The following is a 23,845-nucleotide window of genomic DNA, read 5'->3' as shown; positions in this document are numbered from 1 at the left end:
AAACTGTCGAACATGTTGCAAGACATGATATACAAGATATGTTAATTAAAAACTTATTTGTGATACTTCAGAAACAAGCCTAATCCATGATAAACAAACCATTTCACTCAAAATTTGATATAAGAATGCTGTTTAGTTGTATAGGAACATAATTTTAAGGACACAGGGTTGCAGGACCAGTGTTGAGGATAACACATCATAACAAATGCATTACTGTGCTACTTTTCGCAGTAACTAAGTAATATAACATGTTACCAAATCTTATCCAAATTTTATCCAATAAAATTTCAGTAATATTATTGCAGTTACTTATGTCCACTAATGTGTTACAATCAAAGTGTTTATTTTGAATTTATGAAAAATGCTCCCTCCATGCCACCACAAAACAGAAAAACATCAACATATAAATGTCATTAATAAGTAATATGTAATATATTACATTGTGAAAGACTGGCTATGACTCGTAGTTTGGGAACACCGCTATAAAATAAATTGATTCATCTTAGTCTTTGCACTCACTTCCTTATTTGGCTGCTGTCTTTGCACTTCAGTAAGGACTGATGTGTGGACTCCCCTGTGTGTGATCCAGCTGCTTTGCCCAGCAGGCCTGTGTACCGTCCCATCAGTGGAAATCAACATTAGAGTAGAAATGTTGTTTCACCACCTCGGCCCACCGGGGCTCACAGTAGCCGCACTGTGGAGGGATCTCAGCGCAGGCCTTGAACCGCTGGGCGTCCCTGGGTGGCAGCCAGTGTGGAAATTCAAACACATTCCTCCGCTGAATAAACTAGGGCCCACCACCCGCTCTCTCTCTCTCTCTCTCTCTCTCTCTCACACACACACACACACACACACACATCTACGAACACACACACAGCTGGTGCGGTTTGGCGGTCACCTGAGCGGGAAGCTAATTCCACCCCAAACAGAATTAAGGTGGATTTAAGGTGAGACGTTGTCACCCTGTGAGCCTGCCCAGCCGCACGCTGTTGTGCTTGGAACAGAACCGAAAAGTCCAGAAAGCAACCGAAAAGCTGTGAAAGCTGGAGTCAGGACCAAAAGCAGGGGAAGGGAGGGGGTTTTTCAGGATTGGTTGTCAGCATTTTATTTGCTGTGTTGTCCTGCCAATTTTAAGGGAGCTTTTCTGCTTTTGTGTGTGTGTGTGTGTGTGTGTGTGTTTCTGTGAGTGGATGCATGTGATGCGTGTGCACATGCTTAAACTATCTGGTAATACTTTGCGTTTATGCATACATGCATATGTATGCATAAACGCATCTGTATGCATCTGTACTGTATGTATGTGTATCCATGTGTTTGTGTTTGTATGAGCATATTTTCAGTATCCTTGTGCAAACATGTTTGTGTGTTTCTATGTGTGTATACCTGCTTGTGTACTTTGTGCACATTCATGTTGTATGTTTTTGTGAATGTGTGTGTGTGTGTGTGTGTGTGTGTGTGTGTGTGTGTGTGCAGGGCTGCGGTGAAAGCAGTGTTGGTGTTGCTACCCATCCTGGGACTGACATGGCTATGTGGTGTCCTGGTGCCCTTTTCCATTGTTATGGCCTATATCTTCATTCTCCTCAACTCTCTGCAGGTATACACAGACACACACACAGACACACACACACACACACACACGAACACAGACATATCGTTGTCATTACGTGAGAACCTTGTAACTCCAAATTTGGTTGTGTTTATGTTTTCAGTTGCTTTCAGAGTCCAAAATTGAACATCCCTTGGATTTCTGAAACCTTCTTGCAAAAAGATCCATGGGGGTCAAACTAGGCTGTTTTTTAGTTCCTGAAAAGTCAATACCTTTTGAGATACAAGGTTTTTACCTGACAAAAGTGAAATACAGGCACAAATAAAAAGCAGATCATTAAGAATATGGACATGCATGGAACTCTCGTTCTCTCTCTCTTTCTCTCTCTCTCTCTCACTCTCTCTCTCTCTCTCTCTCTCTCTCAAATTCACATTCACATTCACATAAGCTTCATTGGTATGAATGTTGAGGTACAAAATGGCACATTGTGTCTGAACAATTAACGTGATAATTTGTAACAAATAGCCCATGCAACTGCACATAGAATAGCGTATCCCCCCTTCACACAGACTCACTCACATACACACACACACACACACACACACACACACACACACACACATCTTTCACAACTTTCTCCACCACTAACAGAGATGCAACTTTTCCTCTCTGAGCTTTGTCTCGATAACAGCCGTCGCTTTGTTGTAATGAGAAAGACAAATCGATTGCCTCCGCAGCTGAAACTTTTGAGCAGCTCAAAACCAACACGGTTCCTCAGACTTTCAAAGTTTCTTTTTCTTTTCTGTCTTTCTTTCTCCATTCTTCCCTGTGAAACGGAAAGGTTTTCCATTATACATTGTAATTCTGCCGTCCTCTCTCTCTCTCTCGGTGAGGGTACACAGACTGTCAAGGTTTTTATTTGTCAGCGACAAGGCTGAGGTGGAATGGGAAAAACAGAGCCTCACTCTGGTTAAACAGGTGCTTTATTTTAACAAGCAAAGTGGATTCATATTGTTTGAACGTGTGTTTAGAGGTCAGTTTTATTGTTGTTTGTTGTTGTGCAGCGTATCAGCGTTGGGTTTTAGTGCTTTTAGTGCCAGACTGCAACATGTCATTTCGTCTCAAATTTCAGCAAAGATGTGCTGGTGTGACACACCGCAGTGTTTCCTAAAAGATTAAATAATCCTGTATGAAAATGGTATTGGTGCACATCAAAATTTAAATAGATTAGACCTATGCATGAGAAGTCTTTGTCAATATACATTAAGATGCAGTCAGAACCAGAAGGATCCTGCAACAAAACAAACAAATAAACAAACAAAAAAACAAATGTCAAACACACCAAGATGAAAATGCCTTTATTTCACATAGCAAGGAAAGATCAAAATATATCATTCCCCATTATAATGACTCTCTACTACTCTAAAGCTATGAAATTAGCTTTGAAAAAAATACATGAAAATTTATATTGAATAATAAACATTTAATTTGTTACATATATAGATTTCGTATATATATTTAAAAAAAATTTAGCAAATACATTTATCACAAGGATCGTTGGTCTTGAGAATCCAAACATAAATATCCTTTACTTTGACAGATATCACTTTTCACATGGAAAAACATTCATTCCTGTGTAAGTGCATTTCCCCCAGCTCTGCAGCGAGGAAGAACACGCAGAGGAAAGCGGGTGAATCATGTAATTGTGGCGGGCGGCCCGCTTTACCCAGTTTCCCTGGTGCGTCCGGATCTGCCGCCGCAATTTGTAGTAGTCTTTTTAATCAGTTGTATCTTTAATTGAGCTGTATATTTAACGAGAAAATCAATAGGTTTTAGCCGCAGTCTGATCATTAAGCGAAAGCCCCTCGGTCACTATAAATAGTTTCTGTTTCCACCACACATCTAATTACACTTTTTTCCATGTCAACAATAATTAATGCAGAAAGGGTTTTTTTCTGGGTTCTTGTTAGCAGAGGCTGAAGTCACAGTGCTGCAGCGGAGCTTGGCATCACGCATACACATATTTACACACCAGCAGGATTTCTGCTCTTCCACACAGTGTCTGCTTTGTGCTGCTGCTCAGCTCAGCTGCTGCACATTTTTAATGTTCAGTATGTTTAATTATTATTATTATTATTATTATTATTATTATTACAGTACAAAGAGGCCTTTACATTGTCTCTATTCTATTGGAAAGTGGCAATAACATTAGCTCCATTCTTTTCTGTGCTATTCTCTTCTCTTCTCTTCTCTTCTGTTCAATTCTGTTCTATTCTATGCAGCTTCTGTGCAGTTATATTCTATTCTGTTGGGAAGTGGTTATAAATTCAGTTCTATTCTATACTACTGGAAATAAGTAGTATAGTAGTATAAGTAAGTAGTATAATCCTCTGTTCAATACAGTTCTAGTCTATTCTATTCAAAACAGATCTTCTCCATTGAAAGAGGCTGTAACAATATTCTATTCTCTGCTCTGTTCTCTTGTGTTTTATTGGAAAGAAGCTATAACATCGGCTCTGTTCTGTTCTATGGGAAAGTGGCGATAAGATCTGTTTGATTCTGTTCTAAACATCGCACCAAAAGTAAGGAAATTTGTGTTTGGTAGATTATTTCTTTGTTGTAACAATGCTTCTTGGCAATAAATCTTATACCGTTGGAATACCTGTTGATTTCTCTTTTAAATGGTGCCTCATTTGTAAGGAACATTCATTTGTGGGATGAGCAGCAGAGCTGAATATGTGGGTTGCGCCCATGAAAAATTTGCCAAATCTTCTCTGCCAATGCCTAACAGCTTATTTTGCTGTTGCTATTGACTCTTGTTTTGAGCTTCTGGTACCCCCAGGTGCTGCTGACTGTGGGGCAGCATCTCCCTCACTGGAAAAACGAGGCTTGTCATCATTGGAGGCAATCTCAATGCAGAGAGATATCGAGATGAGATTCTGCAACCAGTGGCAATCTGTCAGGGACCGAACTCTATCCTCCAAGATGACAACACTCGCCCACACAGAGCGCGGATTATCAGAGACTACCTCCAGAATTTGGGAGTGGAGAGGATGGAATAGCCTGCCAGCAGTCCTGACCTCAACCCCACTGAAAACTTGTGGGATCAGCTTGGGCTGCTGTTCATGCTAGAGTGACCAACACAACCACGTTGGCTGACTTGAGACAAATGCCGGTTGAAGAATGGGATGCCATCCCAGTGTGTGAGCAGGCTGGTGACCAGCATGAGGAGGAGGAGCCAGGCTGTTGTGGCTGTTTATGGTTCTTCCACATGCTACTGAGGCTCCTGTTTGTTAAGTGAATAAATTGTTAAATTGCCAATATGTCTTGTTACTTCAAACTTCAATCATCCATTCACCAAACACCAAAAAAGAGTCAATGGCAGAATCAGCTGTTTGGCATTGGCAGAGAAGATTTGGCAAATTTTTCATGGGCACAACCCACATACTCAGCTTTGCTGCTCATCCCACAAATGCATGTTCCTTACAAATGTGGCACCATTTAAAAGAGAAATCAACAGGCATTCCAACGGTATAAGATTTATTGCCAAGAAGCATTGTTACAACAAAGAAATAATCTACCAAACACAAATTTCCTTACTTTTTGTGCAAAGTTAATTTTGTTGGAAAGATGCCTTAGTATTGGCCCTATTATATTGTATTGTATACTGCTCCTATTCTGTTCTGTTCTATTCTATTCTATTCTATTCTATTCTATTCTATTCCACTGTCAGCTAGCAATCACGTGCTAAATTAGCTGGAAATAATCAAGTCCTCCAATGAATTAAACAAGCCGAACCATATATACTGTCTGTAGATGTGTGTGTGTGTGTGTGTGTGTGTGTGTGTGTGTGTGTGTATGGGAGGTCAGCCTGGTCAACAGCACCCCATGTCTATGTTTAAATTAATGAAACGTCAGTGTGTGTGTGTGTGTGTGTGTGTGTGTGTGTGTGGCCCTTGGTAATAACCAGCTGCTCCTGCATAATAGTGGCTGACAGTGGGCCTTTGAGCAGCCTGAGCAGCTCCCACACACACAGCAGGAAGCCTGCCAGGCTCCATCACGCAACATACTGCTGTAGTGACACTTGAAGTGCTGGGCCTCTCTCTGACTCTTTCATATTTTGTCTCCGTCTTTGGTACTAAGCGCTTGTTGCCGTGGTGTTTCTGTACCATGCTTCTCACAGATCACCTGTCAATCAAATAGTGTGGGCGGGACTGTGACGTCTTTTTTCCCTTAGATTTTATTTTATGAAGTTTGAATATCTGGAGGTGGTGCTCTATCTCTTGTGTGGTGGCTAACACTGCTCATGCTTACTATGTAGTTGTATTTATTTATGCATTTGTTTTTATTTGTTACGAGAAGCTTATTGTCCTGGGCTGACCTGCTTTACATATGTTGTTGTTTTTGAAGCTCTGTGGACTTCAAAATGGTCAGAGGGCACTTATGAAAACCACATTAGTCAACATGTCACTATACAATGTCTATTTTCAGGTTCACTATTATAGAGTCTCTCCTATATTGTACTATGAGGGACCTGTGCAGGTATACAAGGCTGTTTATTTTAATTAATTCATTGGGTAATATGCTGGAATAACACCAAAAACAAGCGCTTGGATTCTGGATTTCTAACTTCAGTGGAATCAGACAGGAATTCCATTCCAGACAAAGCTCTCTGACTCAAATGTGGATCTATTTTTCTGTTTTCAGCTGTTCTGTGAGGAATGAGAGGAAGTGTTGCATTTACATGGAAATCACAGCGAGGTAGTGAGCTGGTGAGTCACAAAGTCTGAGCTCTTAGCAGCTCGGGAACGCAGGGGAAACATCTTGATCGCTGCAGTTATTTTTCAGAATATTAGCTGGGGGGAAGTCCACCTGAATGGCAGGAGGCTAACAGTTAGCATTTGTATCACACATGGCCTGTTATGGCCATGTGTGATACAGAAGTGCTAAACAATGACACGAGAGTTAAAGACAGAGGTAGAACAGATTTTTTTTTTAAATTTTATTTTCTACATTATATCCTTTAAAAATCATCACCCCAGTTTATCACTAATAATCATGGCCAGGAAGCTGAGTGCTGGACCATCTGAGCTGTGCATGTTTCTTTCAACATTCTGCCTAAACACAGAAAAGCCCAGGCACAAAAGGAGTCTGAACATTATTTTTTGAGTGCAGAGCAGTTTTTTCTGTGTCTTCCTCGGTGGTCCTCTTTATCTGTTAATTAGTTCCCTGCACTGTAACAGAGCGCTTTTGCCGTAGAGGAGACCAGCTTGCCATTTTCAATGCCGTCAATTCCTTTGGGAGGAGGAAGAGCGAGGCTGAACACAGTCACATTACAGCTTCCCATAAATATGATGAAATGCATGAAACCTTAACGATAATGCATGCAAAACCTGAGGTGGCAGGCAGGCAGGCGATAAGAAGATAAAAATAACAAGACACACACAACTTTTAAGGAAATCATTTTTTATTTGCAGCTGTTGTATTTTCAATGGGGCCAGCCAAAGCAACATAAAGCTTAAGCGGCTAGGCTTTACTGTTAAATCAATAAAACAGATAATGTTGACAAGCCTTTTTCATTGCACTCCCTCCCTCTTCCTCTTCTTCCCTCTTTACAGCTTCGTCTGAAGCGCCCCTGCTGTTGCTGTTATTCTTTTTTTTTTTCAGTGGAGACCTAAAGAGGCCGTGATGAACAAACACAGAGTTGGAATGAAATCAGGAAAACAATACTTTTTTTTATTTCAGGCTTTATTAGTTATCTGTTGGGGACATCTAACTCCTCATCGCTGCTTCACCTTCAAGTTTGAGTTGCAATTTGATTTGTTTTTACATGGTTTGTGCTATAGTTGTGCTGAAGTGACATATTTGGACTAGTATATTCACACAGCCAAATTTGAACATGATCATTATTTTAATGTTTGAATTCATGCAAATAACTTGTTTTTGATAGATGCTTCAGAACAGCATTTACAGTGTTTTTGCAACATTTCTGTGTGTATATGTGTGTCCTATACCTTCAATTCATGAAGGTGTAGAACAGGTGAATTTTCTCACATCTTGACAGAACATTTTTGTTATCAGTGTAAGCTGATGTCAAGATGTAAATATGCTTTGCTTCAATTTGAATGTGACCCCATCCTTTGGGATTTAGGAGTTGTGTCTTGGATCACACACCAGTCTGTCCAAGCGCAGTGGCTTTCCTTTCCAGTTAAGGAGGGGAGATAAAAATTAATTCATCAGGTTTTTTTCATTCACATCCATGCACTTTTAAAATGAAAAAATAAATAAATAAATAAATAAATAAATAATAATAAAATAAAATAAAATAAAAAAATAAGTTATTTTAAAAGTATGTGAAATTCACCCAACAAATAAATGGCCATGTAAGCTTTCATAAAAAATAAATAAATAAATACATAAAAAAATGCAAAAACACACAAGGTTGATGCAGCAGTCTTCACTTCAAACAGCTTGTACACTGTTGGTTGAAAACTGTGTGTTTGCAACAAGTACACTTCTAAACAGGAGGGATCAATCATGAGGGAAGAAAGTGACTTTTCTCAGCAAAGTGCTTTTATATCTTGACAGAATGTTTTTGGCTGCAGGGCAGTCACTGTCATCGAAGACGCTGATCAACATCTGTGTGCCTTGAAAATTGAACAGTGGGTTTAGAAATTATTTGAGAAGTCTGGCAAATTCACCCGACACATAAGTAGCCATGTAAGCTTTCATTAAAACACACACACATACACACGACGCATAGTTTGTGACAACTTGGAAGTTGAAGTTGATTTGCTGTTCCTCCTGAGTCGAATCGAACTTTCCCCACTCTCAGCCAGTAGTTTTATGAACTTCTTTACCATAAATACAGGCATGCCTCATCTGCTCTCTTATCAAGCTAGAAATAAATAGCATGGTGTGAGGTGTGTGCGTGTGTGTGTGTGTGTGTGTGTGTGCATGTGTGTGTGTGTGTGTGTGTGTGTGTGTTTGGGGGGGTAAGGAGGGGGGCTTTGGGGTGGTCCATAAATCGCTCCACCCTCCGTCATCCAATCTCTGGGCAATGTCATTCAAACCCCCCGCGCCATCCATTACCTGGGTATAATGGGCTCCTGCCCATGCAGTGTCCGTCGTATTATTAGCCCATAACTTCAAACTATCAATAACTTTGAGCTGCCAAGGAAGAGAGGGAGACAGAGAGATTGTGGGGGTGGGTACTGGAGGTGAGGGAGAAAACAAAGTCGACAGGTGAAGGAAGTTAGGGAGTCGGAAAGAAAATGTTAGGGTAGCGGTCCTCCTCAGTCTGGAGGGAATCGGCGGCTTGTTGAGGGTGCGATCGAGCTGCTGCGTTTTGTTTTGGCAACTTTGCAGGCAGGGTATCTGTCAAGACTGCTATCTGCTTCTCTCTGTCATGTCAGCTTGTGGCCTCTAGAGGGCAGTGGCATTTCAACCCTGCCTCTTGTCATTATTATCACACTTTGGAAATATGGACAAATCAATGAGAGTATTTCTTTAAGCCGTTTCATACATGTGGCATAAAGCTCTTTTATGTCACGGGAACTGATGACAATTATGTTTTCTCATTTCCTATGAAATGAACAGGTCGCAGAGTGGTAATGAGATTCCAGTGTCATTCAGTGGGGCTTTAGATAGTGAAAATCATCATTTTTATTCAGGGCTGACTTTTCAAAAGAAATGTGTATAAGGAATGCAGTAGCTCCATATTAGTGATTTGAACTGAAAAGACACAGCACTAGCAGAGTATTAATATACAGCATTCAACTGAAACCACTCTCTGATGTCAATGGCTTTAAGTGGTGACATGTTTTAAAGGGCACATTGTGAAAATTCAGCTTCACCTTTACAAAAGACTTTATAAGTCGTCAAATTTTGTCAGCTGGCATTATCGCACGGCACCGCAGCATCATGTCCTGCATCATGCCCTGAAATTCCCACATCTTTTCTTACTGACAGACAAGTCTGTATCAGTCTTTTTCCATATTACAGCATTTTTTCCATAAGAAGGTATCTGCTCTCCCAAGTCAAACATGGGGGATTTGATCAATTTGTCGATACACGGCAGGCTGTTCAAAGGCCATATTAGGCGCCCGATAACACAAAGGAAGATTGACTGGAAAAGTAGCCTTTTATCCAACGCACAGGCTGAGTGCAGCTTAAGGCTTTATGGAACGGTGCATATGAATATTGTTAACATCGATAGGGACGCGGCCAGACCCCCTCCCAGCTTCACCTCGGCCAGCGGAGCATGACATCAGAGTGTATCCAAGACATAGATATGATCAATAGAGTGTTGCTCTGCTTATTGATTTTCGCTGTATGGGAGATTTGTTGTGTGGGTAAGCACTGCTTTGACAACATCTGAAGAGACTGTTTGAATGGCTGTGTTTCTCTCTCTGAGTGTACGTGTGTGTGTGTGTGTTTTTCCCTTCGGCCTGTAACTCATTGCATAGAAGATTGGACTAACACTGCCAGGGTTGAGGGTTCTATTCCCAATTAAGTTGAATGGGGAAAGCATTTCATGGCAGGGTTAGGGCTAAAGTTAGACCAATGTATTTTTTTTTTTTTTTTCAGATATATTGGAAAGAAGTGATGAGCAAATTACCAAGAAATGACCTGAAAATTAGAGGGAAATTAGTAAAAGGGTGAAAATGGTCAGAGAAATTACTTGTGTGCAACAAAAAAGTATCAAAACTCTATCATAAAATTAGAAGAAGAAATACAGATGATGAGCAAGAAATTAGAAAAAGGTTACTTTTGTCACCAAAGGACCAGCAAATTACCAAAAAATGAGTTAAGAAAAATCTATCATATAAATATACATACATACATACATACATACATTACTATATAAATAGACAAAATTAGCAAGAAACTAGTTAAAAAAGTTTTAAGAAAGTGACCAGAAAACTACCAGAAATAAACAATAGTTAAAAAAAATTATAAATTAGAAAAAAATCATAAAATTAGAAAAAAAGAAAACTTAAAAAAAGAAACTTAAAAAATAATATAGATATAGATAAATAGATAGATAGATAGATAGATAGACTCATGACTAGGCTACATATAATGATATTTGACTGACAACATTAATTTCTTAACTCCTTTCTTTCACCCCAAATCAACAAGCCCCCTGAAGAGGTGAGGGGTGGCCAAATTCACTTGCTCTAAACGTCAAAGTGGCTCTCACGGGGGAAAAAAGTGCAAGAAAACACCCACATTTATCACAGCACAAAACTCTCCTGTCTACATCAGGAAGTATTTTCTTCTTATATGTCTGCGTCACTGGATACACACATACACACACACACACACACACGGACATATAGCTTGGGAGGAGGGGTCTGTAACCCCATCAGTCTCCAGTCTTATCTCACTAACCATTAATCAGCAGCTTTGAGTTGAGCCGCTCAGCACCCTTGGACTCGATGCGAATTTCCCCATCTTCACTCTGTTCAATACATCCATGTAGGTTTGTGTTGAGAGGTTGTCCACACTTTAATATACAATGCAAATAAAGCATTAACACAAAGTTAAAGGGCCATCCCAATGATGCTGAATATTTAGCATAATATCCACAAAATGTACGAACTCTTTCTTTCTTCGACTCTTTTCCCAAAGCAAGCAGTCATATTTTAGAACTCCCAGATCATTTTTCTTCCTTTTTGCAAAGTTTTTTCTTTACTCCATGGACTGGTTATACATGGTTATACAGAATGATCTGTCTCCATGGTTAGTCTGTGTACCTACCACACTCTACCACAATGGCAGGTGATTTAGAAATGATAGGAAAAGGCAGGCTTGTTTGCACATCCAACCCAAGCAGGACAAAATCATTTTACAGTGAAAAGGGAAAAATGTCCCCCCACTAAATTCAGGCTCCTAAATGCTATTTAATGCAATGTTTTGGCCACAGCCAGGGTCTTTGTCACGTCTTCTTTTGTTTCCCTGACAAAGACCATGGTCAGGGTCGATTACATTGCATTAAAGGATCATACCAGTAATTTTGCATGTTTAGCATAATAACTATAAAATGTATAAACTTATTTTCTGCTAATCTATTCCCAAAGCAAGCAGTTGTATCGTAGAACTGCCATATCATTTTTCCTCCCTTATATCCAGCCATTGTTTTCCATTCATTCCACTACAATATGAAAATGAACTTTCAGAGACTTCAAACTTTCTTCACACCAGAATTCCATCACTGCAGTAAAGTCATCCACATTTGTTTTCCTATAAGCAGCAGCACTGCTGTGTTTTGATGACTTGAAATTGGAAAATAGTCCCTGTAGACACCCATTACCCATCTTACCAATCAGTTCTGTGTAAGGCAACATCTTTATTTCAACCACAAATTCAGAGGGGATTTTGATTATATGTTGGGAAATCTTTAGTACCCCCACATGATTTGCTAAATGGTTTGTTGCGATGTAAATGTAGGGAAATTGTAGTGAATTGGCCCAACATTCAAAATCTCTGGTATTGTCCTTTTAAAAATCTAAAATGATTACCTTCCAAACCAATGGTCACCATTTTTGTCTCTAATTCAGGTTAGAGTGAGGCATAAGGCATCTAGATATTTGTTGATCTGTTGTTGTTGTTACCAGTACAACATTTTGAGGCCAGTAACCACATGTCGTGCCAATCAATATCATCAAAAAATTCATTTGAAATATCCAGCAAAAATACTAGTATTCGATGTCAAGTAAATATATGATCAGTCTGTCAGAAGGTATCAGAGATAGACGACACTTCCAGATGCGTGTCTGTTTTTTAAAAAATGAAAAGCCAATACTGTCCCACTAGCAAAAACATGTATCAGTTGAGCTCTACTGTCCAGCCTTAGAAATAAATTTGACTCATGTTGGAATGAAAGATATTATGATTATACACAAATGTAGAGTAAAAATCAGCAGCCACAGCTGTGTGGGGAGTAAATCTCTCCTGAATAATCAGCATGCTGTGGGGCACTGTGCACAGCGCAGTATGGATGCTCTGATGTGTGCTTTGTGTTGTTTCCTTGTGCAGAAACAGGTATGGAGATGGCTGTATTCCACTTTTAAAAACAACCTCAGCGCTCCAGGTTGACTCAAGGTAATATTAAGTGTGCATTTCTCCCACTTACTGCAGATGGGAAAGTTTTCACTTTTGCCTCACACCTGTTAAGGCTTAAATATTTATAAGATTCATAAGAGCTGCTGAAAAAAAGATCTTTGAAATACACATATGCATCTTAGTGTGCATTTACCAAATGTTTACACTGATTTCAGAGTGGGAACAGAACCTCTAACTAGGGTTTGATCATTATTTTTTGTATTTAAGATACCGGTAGCTGATATTTTGTAGCAATACTGACAATTTCCCTGCCAAAATTTGACAAGAATTTTGTGTTTTTGTCCGAATTTTATTTTTGTCAGGCTAGAAAAGCCTCTGGAAAAGCATTTACACCATCACGGAAATCTAAAACTCTCCACTATGACCAATACTAATCAGTACTTTCAGCTCTTTAATGGAGCACTGAAGGGATGCCTTTAACTTACAAATTTATTCATTAAAAAACAACAACAACAACTGAACAGTTACATAAATAAATAAAATATGCATTGAAAATTAAATGAACAGACTGTTATTTTATAGCTATGGTAGCCAATATTTAATGTTTAATTCCTCACTTGGTGGAAGAAACAGTCAGTTCACTCATATCAACACTGATACATTTAAATTTCATTTTCATTCATATTTTACATTTTTAATGCCCAGAATTGACTGTATTCTTTTCATATTAGAAAAGTTATGAGATTTTGCTGATAATATGTACAATTGGTGGAATTATAATGTGGAGATTCAAACTAGATGAAAAAGTTATTTTCCACTTCATTTAGACTTTTTTTTTTTTTTTTAAGATAAAGCCCAGTATTGGCAAACCCTTGTATCGGTTAAACCTCAGTAATCCAGCCCATATTGCCCACACACACATATTGTGCTTACATGAATAAAGACACACACAAGGACACGTGCAGGAACATGGAACACACACACACACACACACACACACACACACACACACACACACACACACACACACACGTGCGCGCACACACACACACGCGCACACACAAAGGCAAACCTCACTGGTCAGATTACGGAGGGAAATGTTTTTCATTTTGGATTGTTTGAGACAGCAGGAACCGCGCTCCCTCCATGTCCCTGTTCAGAGTCAGCCGTGTCTCACATCACACGCAATCCCAAACAACACCCATCTGCCCCAGTGGAGGGGAGGGACTATGTGTGTGTGTGTGTGTGTGTGTGCTTTCTTGTTTTTTCTTTTTTTGGGAGGAGAACCATGCTTATTATTAATACTAATACCAATACTACTACTACTACTACTGATAATAATAATAACAATAATAGTACTGATGATGATGATGATAAAATAATAATAATAATAATGATTTTTTTGTCAAAAGTAAGTCATTTAAAACTGACATCCTTGTCTGTTGAAACTAGTAAAGAAATAAAAGCAAATGGCTGACCAAATATAACAAATCAACTCTCAAAGGATCCCATACAGAATTATTAGAAATACTGACTTATGCCAGCATGATGTTGATTATTCCAAAAAGGAAAAAAATACAGCATTTAAATGAAATAAGTGTATCATTTATTTAAGTATATCCTTGAATTATTTCATATCTGTTATAGTATTTACCTACACACACCTAGTGTAAGATCATGACTGAAGAAAAATTATGAAGAAAACAGGACTGATTTTACTGATGCTTCCTGTCAAGACTCAGTGTGTTGTCAGAGTGATGCAAACTTTTAGAATACTGTAGTCATATAGGTAAAAAAAAAAAAAAAAATCACAAAAATGATTTTTGAATATATTCTGATATTTTAATTAGCCTCTTAGATAATAAAAAAAGGGTGGGGGGGTGAAAAACAAACAAATAAATACACAAAACAATTGTTTGCATTTCCGCTGCCTGTAAAATTACTTTTCCCTTTGAAAAAGAGTCCAGTGTTTGCACTGCATCCTCAATTACCAGCCGCCGCATTAAAACAATATTCAAACGGGATGCCAAGGTCAGCGCTGACTCCCACCACGCATCTCTGAGATGGCACTTATAATTAGCTTGTAGCACGGGCTTTCTTAAGTAGTATATTTATAGCATGTTTTGTCTCAACTTGTTCTTATTTTCCCTTCTTGCGCCTTTTCATCTTTTAAAGTTTGAACATCTAGGGTTCCGTTGCACGTTTCACATTATGCTCGCCTACTTGAAGGGGGGATTTTCTTACAGATAGAGGCTTAATTCAAGATATTAACATCAAGGTTTTATTGCACAGAGAAGCCCCCTTGAATACGGTCACCTAAGTACCCTTGAAATTAACAGAAAAGGTTTGTGAAAGAAGCTGCTAAAAAAAATCTGTATTCTTTTTTTATTGTAAATATTAAGTCTAGTGCTGCAGAAGTGCTCCAGCAAAAGTGAGCAAGGAGGAATTTAGATGAGGAAGGCCCTGATTTTTTGGGAGGGGGGATGAAATAGCATCGGTACGATCCGCTTAAAAAAAAACTCCCCCGGTCTGGGAAAATAAAGCGGTGAGAATAATAGGCTTCCTGTCAAGAGAGGCGAGAGAATTCCTGTCATTGCTCACACCACCACCCCTAAGACCTCTCCTTGTGTTAAGCCTGCTGGCATTTATTTGCTTTAGAATTACCTGCCAGCTCAATTTAGTAATAGCCTGTGTCATAAGAAAGCAAACCATCCCCTCTGCCCCGGCCCTACCCTGCCCCTGGCTGGCAGAATACCTGAGAGGGTGTGTGTGTGTGTGTGTGTGTGTTTTAGGGAGAGAGTGAGAAGGAGAGAGAGACAGAGGGAGAAAGCATGTGCAGGCTGTATATTTTCATCATGGCATTAATAATATGTTTTCTGGCGTGCATGTGTATATTCTGTTTTGAATGTGTGTTTGCGTGTGCCCATTGTGGGGCATCCCGTCCCATTCCAATCTCATCCCATCCGCCCACAGCCAGCTCTGTCAGGACCAACTCCCTAAAATGACCCATGTCCAAACAATGCCCATTCTGTTTTCAAGTTTACCACCTTGTCTCTTCTCTCAGCAGACACACACACACATGCAAACACACACACACACACACACACACACAAATGTGCGATAGCCGGTGGTGGAGGGATAGTCCTGGTTCCCTGCCACACTGCAGCAGATGTGCAGGCTTCCCCTGGCTTTGATGTATACTTTGTGGGTAATTAGTGAGAACTGGGTCAGCACAGGGCAAGAAAGCAAAACCCCTTCATTCCCATAGTTGGGGGGAGGTGGGGGCTGACAGAGGGTTTAGGGGGTTAAAAGGCTGTCAAATATCGGTGCCAGTTTACATGTGAACTATTTGCTTTTCCCTGCATTGGGGTTAAACCAAATAAACAGTCTCTGTCACTGTTCTATTTGTAAATTGTCAAATTATGTGATTGAAAACTCAACTGTCTGGAATGAAGAGATTTATAAATGACATGATTAACTTACAGTTTGGCTGTTGCTGAATATTGAATAGGTCAACATAAGGCAAACATATAAAAGCAATTATGCTTTAGGTGAAATGAAACAGTGAAGGTTTATATATCCTATGTGGCTCTGAAAAAAAAAGTTCATGATGTTTTGCAAATAATGTACATTAATTAAATGCTTGTGAAGGGAATCTGATGCATTGCTGAGCTGCCATTTAAATGCAAAAGTTCAATAATTACATGGTAATTTAAAACAAAATGCTGTTGTTAAGTTTTTTGTGTGATTTTTTGGCATTGTTGTGCTATTTTCCGGTGTTTTTTGTATTATTTACTTACTTATTTAAACTTATGGTAATTTTTCCTAATTTGCTAATGGCCATCTTTCCCAAGTTTATGAAAGAAATCAAGTAAATTTGCTCAGGTCTCAAAGGGTTAAAAAGGTATTTATTGAGTGATGAAGTCCTCACAGGCTGGCACAACACTGAACCCTGATTGGCTGATGATAGGCTCATTTAGTGATACAAGCCAATTAGGACCAAGCCCAGTTGTGATTATGTGATGTTGCATCAGTTGATATCAATTATGTATGCACATGTATGAAATAATTATTATGTCACTGTTGAAGGCATGTTTTTTCCTTGTGACATCTGAAGAAACCAGAACCCACGTTGCACTCATTTAACAACATTTTATTGAAGTTGTTTTTTTTTTTTTTTTTTGGTCATATTTATACTAAGGAAACATTTTGTTGCAGTAATTCCAGATATTGTTTTATTGCCCAGTCCAAGCTGAAACTGTAATCAAAAAGTGGATTTATGAAAGTGCAGTATCTTTCAATTTAAGCACTCAAATGCAATATTTTTTTAAACAATGTCTTCATGAAATATCTGTGTTAACATATTTATTTAAATGGAGGACAGTGTAAATTCCCTCCAGTGGAGCCTCTTGAAAGCAGCTTGGATTTACAAGCTGTACTCTTGACTACAATCAAGACTACAATCTGTGAACAAGGGCCGGTCATTAAGAAGCCACTCAAGCCAATGTAAATCCCCTGCAAAACTGATTTATGGGCAGTGTGTGTGTGTGTGTGTGTGTGTGTGTGTGTGTGAATGCAGATGTGGGGGCCCTGCTACCTGTATTTCACTCCCATTAAACCAGCACTGTGTGAAAGTAAACAACACAGTGGCGATGGGAGCCAGAGAACAACAGCCTTGGCACTCAGACGCTGATTGGGATGTTGATGTTACTTGAACCCCCCCTCTCCTCTCCGCCCCCAACCCCCCACCCCACACACACTCACACACACATACACACACATACACCCCTGGCCTCTTGCCCTTCCTGCCGCGGCCCCCAGCTTGTCACCGACAGATAATCGCGATCGTTTCCTACGCCAACGTCAGCGTCAACACACACAACACACAGACACTCCCTGCTGTGTGTTTACAGCCACATGCTGATTCTTATTAATCTGCTTCTTGTCGGGACGGGGGTGGAGGGAGGGCCGGGGATTGGTTTGGGTTGGACTGTGAGGCCGCTGAAGGAGGGTAGAGCATGTTCACACACACACACACACACACACACACCCTAAAAGCCATCCCTGACAGATTGCACCAAGCCTGGACTTCTTTTTACACTGAGCAGATGTGGTCTCCCACTTGTTTTTCTTAGTAATTATCCCTCATTAAGTGAAAGCATGTGCCAATCAAACAGCTTGGAGAGCAAGAGCAGGGCCCGGGCCAGGCCAGAGACACACAGACAGAGGGAGAGAGAGAGGGAGAGAACGACCTGTTAGCCTTGTCTCTGCCGTGTCTTCTATCCCGGTGTCATTTCAGAATCATTAGTAGATTAAAGGCGAGCCCGGCTGCGGTGCAAGAGAGCTGCAGCAGCATTATTACACCTCGTTTGACTTTCTAGTGGTTACAAATTTGATGATTATCACATTTAACACTTGCCACGTTCAATTACAGCCAAAGGCCATATGGACTTTTTGAATCCTAAAAGATTTTGCCCCCTCTTTTGCTGCTTTGCCATCAAAGCAGTTTGACGCTAATTGTCATGTGTGGAATCAGAAATAATGAATCAGGATCAGCATTGTGCGCTTGTTTTTTTCAGTGAAGAAGAGATGTGATACATAAAAAGGAAATGATGTTGCACGTTTGCATCCACATTTTGTCCCCCATAAACTTTAAGAAATATCATACATTATCTCTTCAATGTATGCCTCCATCATGGTTATATGAACATTAGAATATAACAATGTGCAGTTTCATCTTTAGAAAGTATTTAAAAAATGGCCAGCTTACACAGGAGAACAATGACAAGTTTCCGAGCACTAATCTAGTCTTTAGTATTAGTCTTTGTATTTTTAAAGTGGATGTACGTTTTACTGATGTTTCCTTCAACACAACCAATTTGATTTTTTTCCCCCATACACTATTTCAAAAGGTCATGTAAAATCTGTTCCATTATCGGTTGGAAATATTGCTGCTGTACAACATTTTCTTTTTAAGACATTTATGAGTACATGGGACATGATGTTCCTTTCTCTTAAAACTGTGAGCTGTGACTGAAAGTAAGCAAAGTTCCGACTTGAAAATCTTTTTATGCTAAAATCTGAAGAAATCATTGATCTCCCTCGGCGTTAAAAATGTCAATTCTGCCTTGAAGCCAGTGAATTTAAATCCGAGGGAACTGATAGAAAATGATGGATAGAATAGATTTCTTTTTTTGCTCAAAATCCATGTATCCCATCATGCATCACAGACAGAAAAACACAAGAGATCCACACAGAAAAAGGGGGCCGGGAGAAAAGAGACAAGTATCGTCCAAAGAGAGTGAGAGACAGAGTGAGAGAGAGGAAGAGAGAGAGAGAGAGAGGGAGGGGAAAAACGAAGATATATGAAGTCTTCATGTCGATGAACTACCATTCGTTTTCACTTTGAAGTCCTGCGAACCGTACTGAAGTGTGATTGCATGTGACAGTCGCCGAGTCTGCCGGTTTATCATGATGGATACACCCTGCCGCTGTGGCCAGGCTCACACACACACTCACACTCACACACAGAAACACACACAGAAACACACCCGGACAAGTACAGAGAGACACGAACACAGACAAACACACAGAAGCACACAAAGTCACATAGACAATATGACAAAGACAGTTCACACCGGCTCACACTCGCTTATGAACACACGGATCCACACCAATAAAAACAGTCAGTGACACACACATACACATGTAAAGTCTCAGATACAACACAATAATATAAGACAAGACACCCACAAACAATTCACACACATAAACACACTAAACAATGTCCCTGTTGCTCTCTCTCTCTCTTTCTCACACACACACACACACACCTCTATGTCTTGGCACATGCCATTAACCTCCGCTTGGGAACAGGAGAGTGAACACATCCCTAATAGTTTCTGGAACAATCCTTTTCCTGTTTTTACCCAAACGCAACTCACTCAGACTTTGCATATTGCGTCCATTTGTCAGTGTTAGTCAAGGGCGTTGCAACACAGTGTTGTCAGCAGAGCGATTGTAGACATTCTCCTGTGCAGACGCTGCTCTCTCTCTCTCTCTCTTTCTGTGTGTGTGTTTGTGTGTGTCGCTCAGGTGACTTTAAATTCCTTTTCATGGCTACAAATGCATGCATATGAATGCCTGGGCAAGTTGTGTGTTGGCCTGTAAGGAATTGCCAAGGGCAAACACATATAATACATATATACACAATATAGTCCCTATACAAAAAAAAGAAAAAGAAAAAGAAAGAAAGAAAAAGCAGAGGAACAGTAGCCACCACGGAGACAAAGTAGGTTGTTTGAGTTTGCTATTGTTAGTTTACAATATGTTGGAGAACAAAAATAACAACTTTCTCCAGAGTACTAAAAAATAGCTGGCAAGTAATGTTGTGACTAGCTTCTTCTTTCCACATGTATATATGTGTATCTGTGCTGTTTGTTGTTGTTGTTGTTGTTTTTTGATTGATCTAAGTCATGCCCATAGTTACTCAAAAGCCACTGTGTATTTTTGCTTCGGAGACTATGTTTAGCCAATGCTAATTAAGTTTCAAAGAGTGTGCCTGTGTGTGTGCATGGGCACATGTATGTATATCCATGTATCTGCTCATTGAATGTAGCTTGTATATATGTGCCTATGTCTCCATTTGTCCGTGTGTGTGTGTGTGTGTAAACATAATTACGTACACAGCCAACATTATTAACTCCTTGTGTACATTATGTAAATGAGCATGCGTGTGTGTATGTAATTCTGTGTGTATGTGTGAGCGTGCACATGTGTACACGTGTCCATGTGTGCGATTCCGCCAGTCCCCATGCAGCTGCAGTTTCTCAGGCCTGCGCTCTTCCAACATTTTTTCCCCTCTGTCAGTGGAAAACTATGCAATTAGAAAACACCCCAGGAGATTGACAGCAGGATCACATGCAATTTGACAAGGGGGCGCCCCAGAAAGGCCCGTTGGATACCTAAGTATTTTTAATTAAACAGCTCTCTGGCACGGGCAGCACTCTTTCCCCCGCCAGTTCAAAGACTCCTGCTTTGACCCATGTGTTAAAAGTTTGTATCAGTTTTCCGTGGCTGTGTTTTGCTTGGCGCCGGAGACACGCAACCCCAAATTGTCTTGTTTAAAAGCTAGTTTGTTTACAGTTCACTCTTTTCTCTCTATAACCTCACCGCCCTCCTCCCACCACCACTCCCCATTACATTACCATATGTGTGCAGTGTGATAAATTTCAGGGTATAGTTTCACATTCCCCCCACTCCCACAACAGACCCGGTTTGTGTAAACGAATGATATTTGAATTAAAGGGATAGTTAACCCATTTTGAAACTGAAACTACTGAAAGTACTGTTATGAAGGACAGTAGTGGTGTTATCTTCCTCTCATTGTTACTGAGTGCTGGATACTGGCTGGATGCTCCAAATGCTAACTGTTAGCCTTCCCCTTCTTAAATTCACTCAAAAAACATAACATCGGCCTACATGTGTCACATGTGTCACCGGGGTGTGGGGGTGAAATAATAATACATTTTTCAATATGGGTGAACTATGCCTTTAAAGAGGTGTTTTGGCGATACAAGTGATGCTTGTAACTGATTGAGACACGTCAAGCCAAGCATTTTTTATGGAGAATTTCATATGCCTGAACATAATCTTTAATTTTGAATAAAAGCAGTAAAACAGTCCTGGGTATTAGTGAGAAGGACCAGTCGGTACATAACCACCCCCCGCCCCCCCTCCCCCCATATCACTCCAGTTTATTTAAACGTTAAAACAAGTAAAATAGAGCGCTCATCTGTTACTGGAGTGCTTCATCAATAACATTTGTCCGTCTGATGTAAAATCAATACGACACACGCTGACACAATGCCAGAGCGATGGCAAATGTGCCGTCATTTGTCATCGACTGGCAATAAAGATATGTCACAATTGATTTTAGCCTTTTTTTCCTCTCCTCCCTCCCTCACTCGCTCTTTTTCTCCCTCTCTCTCTCTCTCTCTCTCTCTCTCACTTGCTTCCTTTCTTTCTCGCTCTGTGGAGTTGGTGGAAAGAGAAAAAAAATAAATGAATGTTATTATGACTGAGGCATGGTCAGCCTTGCCAAAGTCAATTAATATTGGAGCAAGAGGCTGTAATGATTTGAGGGCCTGTGCGTTGTGTTTTCATTGAGATGCCCCGCCAGAGCTGCTGAAAAGAAGGGATGGGTGGATGGATGGGTGGATTCTCCGGGGGAAAACCGTTTTGTTCTGGCCTCCGCTCGATATACATGTTTCTAAAGGTTTGTCCAAACCATCCTCTGAATGGGCAACTCTCTCTGTAGTTTTCCTCTTAATTCCATATTGAGTTGAGCTGCTGCAGTGTTTCTTTTCTTTTTGTTTTTTTGGTGATTCCCTGCAAAAAAAAGAAAAGAAAAAAGAAAGACAAATCTCGGTAACCTTGGATTGATAGAGCTTTATGGATCCTGTAAATCATCTTCAAACTGGAGGGAGAGCTCTCTGGTGCATGTGTGTAGTATGGATTGGGAGGGGGCTTTTTTATTTTTATTTTTTATTTTTATTTTTATTTTTTTTGTTATCTATCGTACATTGGAATTCTATCCTATAGGAAATCCTGGATACTGGACAATTCTTGACAGCCTTGATCACATCCGGCAAATGAACTTGATAATGAAAATTTTGCCTCCAGAATATGCACGACTTAAGAAAAGTATGACTGTGACCGTGTGACTGTACATCGCTTGCGCCAGGAAACGGCAGAAAGACAGGAAACGGCATTACACTCTTTAAAACCCTAGCAAATGAACTTGGTCCCTTTCAGAAACCTGGGGAAAAAGGCAATAAGCAAATTAGTAAACAAATTAAAAGGAAACTGCAAAAAGTTACAAGGAAACGACCAGAAAAATCCCCCTAAAAATCAAAAATGAAAACAAAAGTAAAGCAATGAAGGTAAAGTGAATTTTGTTACGAGGGTGAATTATAGCCTTCTGGGTTCCAAAAGGTTACAGAGAGTGTATCTAAAATTGGCCCCTGGTATGTTCGCAGGAAAAAAGTTAGTTATAAAACTGCATTACATGCCTTTATGTATGTGCACATGTGTGGGCAATGTCCATATTTCTTGGTTCCTTTGCACAGTTGTGTGTGAATGTGTGTGTTTGTATGTCCACTCTGTATGAGTGTGTGTCAGGATTGCCATCGTGGTTTGTTGCTGGCGGGTTGTGTGCACCCCCGCTGCGCCGGTGGTAGCGAGCAACATCTGTTTCGGGCTTGTTGTTCCTCTTGGCTGCTTTTCAATTGGATTTCCTCAAGCAGGGCCAAAAGCTGTCACCTCTGCCAGGCTCTGTTAGCGATCAGCGCCGGCCCCTATATTAAGTAGGTGGTTCAGGGCTAAGCTAATAACTCTCCCTCCTCTCCTGAGCCATCACACTCTGGTACTGGTGTCGCTGCTGGCCTCCGCGGTGTGTGTGTGTGTATGTGTATGTGTGTGTGTGTGTGTGTGTGTGTGTGTGTGTGTGTTAACTCCTGCCTTATGTTCCCAGCTCCACACTTGGTAGGGGTTGGCTGGCCTGGGGGTCCCCTCCTCAATGTGACAGGCTAACTGTGTTCGTGTGTGTGTGCGCGCGTGTGTGTGCGTGAAAGAGAGGGAGAGTCCTAATAGACGTCCCTAGAGAATGACTGACCTGCTTTCCCTAATAATGTACAACAGGATGAAAACTCTGACCCCAGCTCCACCCTTCTCACACACACACAGACAGACACATACACACATGCACGCATGCGCATGCATGCACACAGCTCCCACACTATAAAATGTGTTATTGTGAAGTGCATGCTGTTTCATGACACTGGGCAGATATTACAACTTGTCCATGGGTATTACAGCTTCTGCATTCCTTGAAATAGGGGAAAACAGGGTTGGATGTCTTGCTGTCTATATTTTGCTCCCTATTAAAAAATATTGGTACTAATTTTTCAGACGTATAAGAGAAAAAAAAACCTCACATTTATAATAAAAAAATCCAGAATTATCTGATTATATTCACAAAATTACAAGAAAAATACTTTTTATAATACTTATCTTTCTTATTCTTATCTCTCTTATGCTTTTGAAGGAAGCACATGGCTTGACTTTGCGAGGTTGGATCAGCCACACATGTCTGCAGGCCTGCAGCTGATGACCTCATCAAATTCTACTTTGCAATGATATTTAGTGACAAGGAAATCTTGGTGATTT

At 40.2% G+C, this 23,845-nt stretch overlaps 1 protein-coding gene across 1 annotated transcript in view; it reads left to right on the top strand.

The window, feature by feature from the left end:
* LOC115357880 (adhesion G-protein coupled receptor D2) overlaps nucleotides 1–23,845 on the top strand; it is a 96,364-nt gene that overhangs the window by 34,887 nt on the left and 37,632 nt on the right. The window contains exon 22 of the mRNA XM_030049638.1: nucleotides 1,474–1,594. Coding sequence (XP_029905498.1) covers nucleotides 1,474–1,594 — 121 coding nt within the window. The remainder of the gene's footprint in view (nucleotides 1–1,473; nucleotides 1,595–23,845) is intronic.

Source organism: Myripristis murdjan, chromosome 4, assembly GCF_902150065.1.
Source record: "Myripristis murdjan chromosome 4, fMyrMur1.1, whole genome shotgun sequence".
In the NCBI taxonomy this organism is placed as follows: Eukaryota; Metazoa; Chordata; class Actinopteri; order Holocentriformes; family Holocentridae; genus Myripristis; species Myripristis murdjan.
The sequence above is the reverse complement of the archived record's forward strand: the minus strand, read 5'-3'. Positions and strand labels throughout refer to the sequence as shown.